This window comes from Enoplosus armatus, chromosome 15, assembly GCF_043641665.1.
Source record: "Enoplosus armatus isolate fEnoArm2 chromosome 15, fEnoArm2.hap1, whole genome shotgun sequence".
Lineage (NCBI taxonomy): Eukaryota > Metazoa > Chordata > Actinopteri > Centrarchiformes > Enoplosidae > Enoplosus > Enoplosus armatus.
In genome coordinates, this window is record NC_092194.1 from 19,187,019 (window position 1) to 19,198,641 (window position 11,623).

The window sequence follows — 11,623 nt, forward strand, 5'->3', positions numbered from 1 at the left end:
TAATGTCCTGTCACTGACGAAGTTATGTAGTTTTTGTGCAAACTGTGTGTTGTAATTTTTGAGGAAGTGGTTTCTGGTGTTGCTGTAGTGAATCGTTTGCTATTATATGGTATAAAACATTAAAACATGTTCCCAAATGTTTAATAGTGGACAAATGATAAAATATTAGAAATACCTAGAGTGAAACAAAAACTGTATTATATCTTCATAAAGATTAAAATTAGAATAATACATTAGAGCTACATGCTTTTAATTAGATGTAATAAGAATATTTTATCTGTTAACATTTCAAATGAATCTTTTGAATTTTTAACTTTATATACATTAGAGGGGTATTTTGTATAAGAAAAAGTGTCGGCATAGAACCTCTGTCTTATACTGGTTGACAACAACAGTATACATTGCACAGAGGGCGGTAAATAGGGAGTCAGTAAGGGGCCCTGACATAAAATCTTTACCTCAGGCCCTGCTAACAGGTTAATCCACCAAAACAGGTAGACAAGCCAGGTAATAATTAAGGGCCTCATTATTTGAGTTGATATTGTGCTTTAGCAGTGCATATTCCCAAAATAATTTGCATTTAACCAGATTACCATGAACCAATGAGTTTAAATTGAATACAACTGATAGAAATATATAAATTATATTTTCTATTTGTATTGCAGTTATAGTTTTATATTTGTACTTTACATCACTGTCGGTTTTAATAGTCATATTTATTATTGACATTATTTTAAACCTAGCTAAAAGGCACATGACAGCTCAGACAAACCGACCTTGTTTTGGGTCTTTTTGCCCTATCCACTCTATTCAGGCAGCACGCCACATTCAAATCCCGCCTTCTTTATCAGGATTGGCAGGCCTGACATCCAATCATAGCCCTAAACCAGGGACACGAAATATCCATAGTTAAAACGCGGAAAGAAGGAAACACACGTCCCGGTTCTGAAAAATCTGCATTCAGAAAGACTCGTATAACGTTAAACACCTGCGGGACACCAGTACAAAGAAATAAGCTAACATCATGCCAAAAAAGAAAGACAATGTTAAAGGTAAGAACAAACCAGTGATTTTCATTTGGTAATTTGATATCTTAATCGTCGCTGAGTTTCGTTTATTGAGAACACAACCTATTTCGGCTAATGTGTTGCTAGTTAGCTTTCTAGCTAGCTAGCCAGCTAACTTTGTGACGTATGGTGAGCACCAAAACAGTGTCAGTGTCAGCTAATTGGAATACCTTGACCACTGACTCTGGCCGTAGCTTTGTAATGTTGAAGCCATGGTCTGAATTAAACCACGTATTTTATGTGTTTGATCATTACCCTCTTTTTACCTTTCAGGTGGAGCTCCTATAGCTAGAATTCGAGAAAGTTCGAGACTCATGCACACACATGTGAGTATGATTGAAGCAGATTGTTTTATTGTTGCTGTGGCATAACGGGTCTTTCCAGTTTGTAATGTGATGCTGGGAAAATGCCACCAGTTCTACCGCTGCTAACACAATAAGTCATTGGAATATGACTAATTGTTATCAGGTGGGTAGTTATGGCAGCTATTTTCACAACAGTCAGATAAAAGGTAAAAATGACCTGTAATGCAGCCTTTAAGAAGGAAAACACTATTTACGTTGTATTATGTGTGTCAAAGAATAAAATCTAAGGGGACATCATATCTCAAAATTATAACATCAATATTAACTACCATCTCTTGTGGTAATTGCTGCAGAAAGCAGGCAGAACATAAGGTCATGTAGAATATAAATGAATAAAATAATACACAGTGTATTGCAGCAGTACGCAGTTAACACTTTTGCACAGTAGTAGGGCGGCAACTAACCACTATTTGATCAATTGTTTGGGCTACATAATGTCAGAAAATGCTGATACATGTCCATCACAATTTCCCTAAAGCACAAAGCTGACATCTCCAGGTTGCTTTGTTTCACACACATCAAATGATGTATGTTATGGCAGTAAGTAGTTAATGCTTTTGCACAGTAGACAAGCCTTAGTGCGATTGTATTATGGGCACAGTGATGGATGCATTTTAAGTCACTGATCTTTCTCCTTCTCAGGAATCTATGGTAGATTTCATAAATGGACGTCATCCTGGGAGCTCTATCCTGGATGTCTTTGCCTCTGGCTTATTAGGTGAGGCATTTTCTGAACTGGCCGTTGAAAGTTATTTCAAAGTGATGATGGAGAAGAGAACTGGAGATAAAACACTTCGCAGCATTATTGGATCTAAAACCAGGGAAACAAAACAGAATAGTGTGCTGGTACTCATTTAAACTTTACATAAGTTAAAATGCTGACTGTTAGACAGGCTGATAGCAGGAAACAAAAATATAGTTCCTTCTTAGTTAGTTCCCTAATCATTCTGTGAATATATTAGTTATATCTGTTGCATCCATATTGCTTTGTGCCCCTAAACCCCAGTTACCAGGTTACCCGGTAAGTCTTGTTGTACAAAAGAGGTCAGGATGTGATCTCTATTGCAGTGCAATGCTTCCTAAAATTGTTCATTACAGATCTAAAAGAAGGTAACATTAAAAGCATATACTTAACCCTTCTCTTCTTTTTTGGGTCAACATCAGTTTAGAGCTACAAGGAGTAATGCTAGAATATCTCCACTAGGTTATTAGACAGCACTACTGATTTCTACATATTGTAAGTAAACAGCAGAACAGTCATGCATGGAGACCAATTATGAGGGTGTGGAAGGCAATCACCACCTTCTTGTGTTGGAAAACCACAGATTGCATCCTATTTAATGTTCTTTTTTTCTCAAGGGTTATGGGGAGCTTTTGATACCATGTGCATTGCATTCTCAGTTAAGAGGGGTGGGCTAACCTTTCATCTTATTGAGAAATGTTGAGATGAGAGTATGAGGCCTTAATTCATTTGGAAAACATGAGTCAGAAGACAAACGCAAAAGGAGGAATTGGTACAACATGTCCGACCTTGTTGGAAGGCAAAATTGTTTATAGCTGTAATCAACGGCTACGCTCTCAGGTGGAGGGAAAAGCATGTTGTCATAGAGAGGGGGTGACAGGATATTGTTTAAATGTGGGGATAATGACGCACATTTTCACACAGTCTCCCCCTGAAGGCGCTCATAGTGTTGCACTTGTTGTTCACATGAGAATTGACAGACATACAGACATAGTTGTATAACAAATAAAAACGAGGGCTAGAGAGAGAAGTTCAAAGTGCGTGTGAATGTGAGATTGACTTTCAGAAAGTTTGCCGAAATTGTGGGACACGGTCTGACTGTCGGACCACGCTCCATCAAGATCAGACTTTTAGTAAATATCTCGAAGAGAGTGATGAAACAGATTATGTACTGTTTTTTAATATTAAAATCTCGGTGATGATACATGCGTTTGTCTAAATCTCCCAGGTTTCGATTTTTTAAGGACCTTCAATGGAGGCCTGGAGGACGACCTCATATATTCTGATGAAGATGATGAGGACGATGATCATTTCTATCCACACAGTGTTGCTCACAGGCCTTTAGAACCACATCCACGAATAAGACAACTCACTGACGAGGTATTACTCTTCTGTTACACTTTGTTGAAAGTGAAACCAAAAACTTCCCTTTTTATTTTTTTTTATCACTGGTTTGTAACACGATATAACTCATGTGGTGTTTTATTCTCAGACAGTGTGTTGTTGTTGTTTTTTTATCCTTTTGTGAATTTCACAAAATTAAACAAATTCAAACATTGGCTCAACGCTTGGCTTTCTTTTTTCAGGAGGCTGATAAACATGCAAAGGAATTGATAGAAGAAGAGGAACGGCGTAAGGAGAAAACAGAGAAGAACAAGCGTAAGAAATTGGTCAGTGTTGGTATAATTTTTAGGATTTATCGTCATTTTGATTCGGGGTTTTTCTTTGACAGTGGCTCACAACACATTTTGTTTCTGTTGCAGCGTAAAAAAGAAAAGAAACGACTAGAAAAAGAGAATGCAGTTAAAGACACAATTTTACCTGTAAGTCTTGTTTTACTCATATTGCTGTGACTGCAAGGTCTTTTTCAAAGCCACGCTAATCACTTGTAATGTGTGGTTTTTTTTTTTTTGTCATTTCAGGAAGAAGAACAAGGGAAGTCAGACTCCTCAGAAAATCAGGAAGAAAATCCTGTTATTGAAAGTAACAAAGAAGCAAATGAATCTCCTGAATCTGGTAAAACACAAAATGCAACTGAGGCAGCGGGATGTGATGACCGCAGTGGTAATAATAAAGAAGACAATGTTGTGAAGATGAACAAGGAAGAAGATGAGGAGCAAAAGGTTTGTGGAGATTACTGTTTGTTCTCTTCTAAATGTGGTTGTGAACTCTACAGTTATTTGTATTTTGCTTCATGCAGAGAGCAGCAGCAGCAGCTGATGACAACAAGGGCTGATATTTTAGACTGGTCTGTGGTGATCGGCCAGTCATAAATTTGCTCTTTGTTTAGTCCAATGTAAGTTAGACAGTTTCACGAAAAATAAACATAAAAATAATGACTCATTTTGAGCCTAGAACGTTAGCCACCCTACGCCCAGGCTAGCTCGTAGGTAAGATAAGATAAGAGAGAAGATAAACTTTATTTATCCCACAGCGGGGAAATTTACAAGTCACAGCAGCAAAGACAGAAAGGTGCAGAAACACACAGCAGACAAGCACTGTGTCGATAAAAACCAGAAGTATTTTTTTAAAAAAAAACAATATACATATAATAAATACAGATATAAAAAAATATGGGGAACAAAATAAATATATACACGGAAAATATCCATGGTAACAGTCAGTGACACCTGCTGACCAGTAAAACAAAAAAGAGCGTTTTTAGAGACTGCAGTAAGCTCAGAGCAGTGAGGACATGGTCAGTCGGTTCAGTGTATTTTGTTTTACACTCTTCGCTGAATTCATACCAATAAAATGTCATTGTAAGAGTTCTTCCAGAAGACAAACATTTTCTGCTGGAGCGATGGGAACTGAGACTTTTGAGGCAGTTGCTCGAACGGATGAGTGTAGACGTCTTACTATTAGTTTGATCTCAGCCATCATCAAAGTCCGTCTTTGTGAAACCACTTCCAGATTTTTAAATATTGGCCCAGTTGTATCAGCGTGTTAGGTAATTGCATCTAAACAAAATAATTGTGGATGATCGTCTTTAAAACCACCACCTTTTTGTATTTCATTATCCTCAGCAGGATTTGGATTTAAGTAATTTATATGCTTCTAAGGCAAAACCTGTGCCTGAGGAGACGTGTAACCAGAGGCCTGCAAAAGAGAGGAAAAAGGAAAAAACAAAATTTCTGGAAGTCCAGCAGTCGAAGGAGGAAAAGACAAAAGTTGTTGCGAAACCTGAAGTTCTAAAGAAGAAAGAGGAGAAACATGAACCAAATAAAGAGGTGGGAACATCTCTTACAGTATTGTCACACATGGTACACAAGGTAAAGGTCAGTTTGTCATATGCAACCCCCAACTTCTGCTCTCAAAACAAAGGGCTCATCTAGTAACATCTCTGTGAGAAGTCTCTCAAGAGTGTCTGTATGTGGTTTTAACACCTAACGTGTAGATCCAGCAAGACCAAACTTAGGAAATCAACATGATTGCATGAAGGTATTCTAACATGTGCAATATGTGTATTTTCCCTTACAGTAGCCTTTTGTATTTTATGTGGTCAAATGATAACTGGTTGGAGCTTTAAAATCATCATAACGTGGTGTTAGGATTAGGTGTCAGAAAGTAAGCAAATTCAGTTTCCTGCAGTGCTCGGCATGCTTCACAGACTAATGTGCTAACTGTAATTTTAACAGAAAACAGTGGATTCCACTGCAGAAGAGTTGGCAAAAAGAAGTCGAGAGCTTGCTGGTAAGTTTTTTTTTTTTTTTATATATATGTATATTTTATTTTATTTTTTTATTGAGACTTTGACAAAACAAACGTAAAAGTACTGAAGCAGACTCAACTCACCTCGCTCTTCATTTCAGGTATTGGAAATCGTATGGCTGCTTCTGGACAGTATGAGGTGGCAGTAAAATGCTTTACAGACGCCATAAAATACAACCCAAAGGAATTAAAGTAAGAAGATGGACTTCAGACTTCATTAAAACACCCAGAGGCAGTGGCCATTAATGACCGTGAATTATGTTTACCCGTCTTTCAGATTATTTGGAAATCGGTCCCTCTGTTATGAAAGAATGCAGCAGTATGAAAACGCTCTCAGGGATGCTGACGTAGCTCTCTCCATGGAGCCAAACTGGATAAAAGGTTTATTTAGGAAAGGAAAAGCTCTCTGTGGGCTCAAGGTAAATCACAGATCCTGTATCCAGCTAACCTTGCTTACACTGTGCTGCTTGTTTTGTTTTTTTTGTTTTTTTTATGTCTGTGCTTCAAGATGCTTTTGTTTTCATTTCATGTATATATCTCTTTATGTTGCAACCAGCTTGACATTTTCAGAACAATATGGTAAAACCTGCCCTACAGATCAAACTTACAATACAATATACAGGTGTGAGATGGTTACTAAATATTTTTGTTTGCAAGTCAATAATTTTCATTTTATACTGGTGGCAAATACACAGAGATACTACGAGGCCTCGCTGATCTACAAGGAGGTGTTGAAGCTGGAAAGTTCGAGCGCTGAAGCCACCAAAGAGCTGAAACGAGCACAGACATTGCACCTCATGGTAGGAGATGCTTATGTACAACACTTTACAAGGGGAAAAAAAAACTCAACACAGTGTGATGTCAGATAATATGACACAGCATCCTCAATGATGGAGGATCCCCAACAGAAAAAAGAAGTGCTGTCAGAGAGTCCAACTTTCCATAGACTGAGCGCTTACTCACCTCTGGATCCGTGTGTTTCCTCTGCCTGGTTCATATTTCACCATGCAGTAGTTTCACTTCATGTTTCCAACACACAGTTTGTTTTGGACACACAAGTTTAATTTGTTATGTCTCTGCGGATGGAGATGTGTACATGTCCAACGCTGTGATGCAGTTAGGGTGAATCTACAAGGCTAAGCTACTGCTAGTTTGTTTGTTTCAGATGCTAATAAATCAACCAAGTCAGTTTATCGGCCATTCGTGGCTTTTAATGTCTGTATGCTGGTATCATGGCAGCTCAGGAGGTTGTTTTTGGACTTCCATTTTAGGAAATGGGATTCAACTGGGCGCAGAGCTCTGAGGCCTTGAAAACCCACGCCACACTGGAGGAAGCTGTTGAAGCCCTGTTCGGTGTTGACAGTAATCCGGGTCCTGGAGGTAAATGTCACAAAATGTGTCTCAAAGTCACTTCAGTGATGTCCTGGTATTTGAACTTTCTGACTGCGTCTCCGCTCTCTTCAGATGCCAGTGCCAGTGTCGACAATGCAGACCAACCAGTGGTGCTGGACGATGACGGCGATGAAGGAGAGTGGATTGTCCAACAACCGAGCCGTCCTAGAACGCAGCAGGTCAGAGAGTTTGATGCTTTTGACCACAGCAGATCGAAATCTCAGTCACCGACCCCTCATTCAAGGAATTCTGTGAAACCGTAAGTTGACAGATTGTGACCTCTTTATGAAGGCCTGCAACCATTAACTACTCGATTTTTAAAACGAAAAAAGTCAGAAAAATTGGAAATGATCTGTTTTAGCAGGTTTTTAGAAACCAATTTAAAAGATTTATGGTGCAACCCCTTGGGATGATCTGACCCCCAGGTTGGGAATAACTGCCCTAATGGCTATTGTATATGTGTAATATTTGAAGTTGCTGTGATGTATATTCTGTTGGTTTGGGTTGTTCTTGCATACCGCAGTTGATTTGCAGATCTCAATTTTTACTTTTTTTTGTCTCACTTGAAATGTTGAAATATGCACAGATCCACAAGATCATCCATTCACTACTGTATATTTGTATTTTTTGCAGTAATAATCAGCCTTGAACAGGAAGTGTGGTGCTTAATTGCAACACCAGACATTAATGTGGCATGTTGACAGATTTGGGTGTAGGGTTTTAAGGATAATTTGAATTATACACCATTTTAAATAGCTGTTTTATCTCTTCTGTTTTGTATAAAGGGAGCTTTTCTCCGTCTGGGTTGGATCCTTGGCCCCTGCTGTCACCTACACGACTCTCCACGAGCTCTTTAGCAGGTGAAGCACCAGTCTGATCTCCTTCAAGCCCCTGAGCAGGGTTTTTTTTGTTTTTTTTTGAGGATGTCATTCAGCACTTTGTCAGAATCAGATGTTGTCTGAGTTCAGTTTCACAGTAGATACAGAAGGTTTCGGCACATTTTAGCATTTGATTTAGACTCCATGAAATATTTTGGATAAAGAAATCTCAATATACACACACTGACATATTGACGCTGTGTTCCTGGAATATGACCACCAGAAGGCTCGAATGTGTCGACTCTGAGCTCGCTATGTGTTGTTGCTGCTGAATTGATGTGTTGATTTGCTGTTATTGACTCCAAGCCGCAAAGCAAATTGCCCCGCAGGGATATTAAAGATTTCGGCTCATGTGCTTACACTCTTTTCTTTCTCTCTCAGAGCTGGGACTGTCTACAGCATCAAGATGCTGCTGGAACAACAGTGTGCCTTTGTGAACTACGGCAGAAAGGAAGACTGTGACAGAGCCATCCAGTGTATTAATGTATGTATCTGTTTACTCTGAATTATATTTATTTACATATATGTTCAGGCATTTAGCTTATGTGTCAATCTTTAGCCATGTTAAAATAGTTGCATATTGTGATATTTCCTGACAGTAATCTTAATTTAGGGAGTGGTATTAACCAAAATCTTCAGCTGGAGCTACAAAACAAAGGCCTTGACAGAGTTTTGAACTTAGAAATTGCTGAACTTAAAAATGTGTAGGTTCCCTTGACATTACAGACCACAAAGGCACAAGGATTTGTATTCCTGTAAGAAGTGCAAAGTTAAGAAGTAAACCTGAAAATATTTTAGGTTGTTTGTATTCACACCTTGGCAGGTTCTAAGTAGAGCAGGAAGTTGGAGACTTGGGGAAAACTTATTTTGGTCGTGTGTTATTAAAGCAGTGACTGACAACGGTAAAGTTATTCCTGCTTTAATGTCTGCTTCTCTAAAACTGAAGCATTATTTTCCCATCACACAAATCCACTGTGACATAAATCCTGAACTTAAGCCATGTCCCAGCTGTGACTGACTGCTTTTGTGCACTGCTGTGTAAATTAGTGCAATATAATAATTGTTAAGCCGTGATGGAAGAAACTAGAGCTGAAACAGGGAAACTTAATCTGCAACTATTATAAGTCATTTTTAAAGTAATAATTCATTGGCTACAGCCTCAACGTTCTGATTGCAAATGTGAATATTTGCTTCTTCTTTTTTTTTTAAAGTCCTTTTTATAATAAATTGAATGTCTTGAAATTTCGGGGAACACATTTAGAGACGTCACCTTGGGCTTTGGGAAACTGTGATGGATATTTTTCACCATTTTCTAACATTTTATAGATCAAATGATGAATCGATTATTAGAGAAAATAACTCTGATTAATCTACATTGAAAATACTTGTTAGTTGCAGCCCTAGATAAAGCACAGTAAATACTAGTATCCATAGGCCTCATGAGCAAGACACACTACAGGGAGGAGCAGTAGTGAAGCAGATGTTCAGAATCAGTTGGTATGATGGAAACCTAAGTCCAGCTCTGGCCAGGAGTTTTAATTTACAGAACGTCATTACTGATTTTTAACTGCTGTTTATTTGAACATGTGTGTCAGACGTTAAATGAATGTTTCCTCTTCAGGGGATGGTGGTAGAGGGGGCTCCACTGTCGGTGCGACACCCCAGTAAATTCCACACTGGACTGGGTATGTCCAAATCGGCTGCCACGGACTCCTTTTCACGCCTCAGGTAAGAACATTTTGCCTCGTGTTCATAAAGGTACTGTTTCGCTTTGGTTGTGAGTTTAGATGATTAAAATCATAGAAATGTTATTATATTCTAAATTATATTATTGTCAGTCGTATTTTATTGTTTTGCAACTTTAAAACACAGTGGATGTTTTGACCACATGTGCATGAGATTCATTAATGGTTAACTTCACACTCTGAGGACTTATAGTTTCCAGTGCTCGACAAGATTAGTTTTTCAAAACCTGTTCTAAAAAACATACCTCTAAATGCAAAGTATGAAGTAACTAGTATTACATGTTCTGTTTAGTTATTTTGATTGTTACTATTATTGAGAGCTGAAAAGGAACAATTTCAGGCCTCCTGATCTCAACAATGAAAATAAACCAAAGTAAAATTGTGCTTTTAACGCCTCTTATTTTTCTGTTGTTGTAGCCTGTTCAAGAAGGAGTGCTTTTTCTGGAGGACCACGGGCTGCACGAGGCAGGACTGCACCTACAAACATGTCCCAGAGCACAAGAACATTGACAAGGACAAATTCACTAGTAGACTGGGAAATCTAGGTTATCAAAAATGACAAGCATGCATGGTTTCCTTTGACATTTAACACACTGATGGTACCAAACTGGGCTGAAGTTTTGGCTTCAAAAAAGAAAGATTGTTTGGATTTGTCACATTCTGTTTTTGGAAATGTTTGCTCCATGATGGCCCAACATTGTTGTATGAATGCAAATGATAGGCCAAACTACATTATACTACTGTGTTATAGTAATAATTCATGTGCGTCAAGCTTTGAGCATTCCTTTACAATAGCTTTTTGTCAGGGATTATGTGATTATCTGATCTGTTTAAAGATTGTGTTAAAATACTTGATTTTTACAGTTTTAAAATTAATTTAAACAGATTTTGCTGTTGATTTTTCAGTCACCAAGAGGTGGCACTGTTACCTTTATCCCTTAACTTTGGGGCTGCAAACTGTTCTACTTTCATTTTAAAGGCTGTGATTGATGATTAGGAAGGCACATTTAATGTGCCATGTTTAACTTTGAAACTGTACTCTGTAATTAGATTGCTGGGGGATTCTTTAATGTGCAGGGTGCCTAATGGTTCAATTCAGTAGTTATGTACATTATGTGTACATTTTGTAATGCCATGTCTGTTGGAGAATCTGTTCAAGTGTAGTGATGTGTGGACATAAACTGTCAAACAATAAGTGCCTTTTAGTAGCACTGTGGCTGCAGTTTATCACGGGTCAGCCCAGAGGGAATTAAAGCCTCGACGTTGAGAGCACTAATGTCGTGCCATGCACATTAATATATACAGTACAAGACCAAAGACTGGGTGTAGGTGGAACATTATAGATGGGCCTGGATGTGAGTCACTACAAAGAATAATAATGTCAGCCTCATGATAAACTGCATAATCGGCCAAAGCACGATTTGTGAGCATGATTATTCAAGCCTCAGCATGTAACTCTGTGTGATTTTGGGCCATCACTGTGCGGTCAGAGGAAGCCGTGATTTGAGGATGAGAAGCCGACTGATTTTCCGCTGTCCCACCACCAAAACATCACCACATTAATGCTGGCAGCAGCTGTGGATCCTGTTGCAGTGTCCTTGAGTGCGAAGCCCTCTGCGGTCGTCTCAGGCCAGCCTGAGTTAAGAGTAGAGCGCCAGTTGAATGCCTGAAAAGTAACTCTTGTCCCTGAGATTTCATCTAAAGCGAGGTTCTTCTAAGCCTA

General features: G+C 38.6%; 1 protein-coding gene across 2 annotated transcripts; it reads left to right on the forward strand.

Annotated features, from left to right (window-relative positions):
• Positions 1-933: 933 nt before the first annotated feature.
• On the forward strand, positions 934-11,365 carry LOC139297720 (stress-induced-phosphoprotein 1). Of its 2 annotated transcripts, none has more exons than XM_070920497.1 (18): positions 934-1,052; positions 1,341-1,393; positions 2,075-2,150; positions 3,403-3,554; positions 3,761-3,844; positions 3,938-3,997; positions 4,097-4,297; positions 5,201-5,404; positions 5,813-5,867; positions 5,987-6,077; positions 6,163-6,304; positions 6,581-6,685; positions 7,157-7,265; positions 7,350-7,536; positions 8,063-8,137; positions 8,537-8,639; positions 9,777-9,883; positions 10,318-11,365. In XM_070920497.1, the coding sequence occupies exons 1-18, from the start codon at positions 1,025-1,027 to the stop codon at positions 10,457-10,459; spliced, it is 1,974 nt and encodes a 657-aa protein (XP_070776598.1). In that variant the 5' UTR covers positions 934-1,024; the 3' UTR covers positions 10,460-11,365. The 2 variants fall into 2 exon arrangements, with proteins under 2 accessions (XP_070776598.1, XP_070776599.1); XM_070920498.1 differs by having other exon boundaries at positions 5,204-5,404.
• The last annotated feature ends 258 nt before the right edge of the window (positions 11,366-11,623 follow it).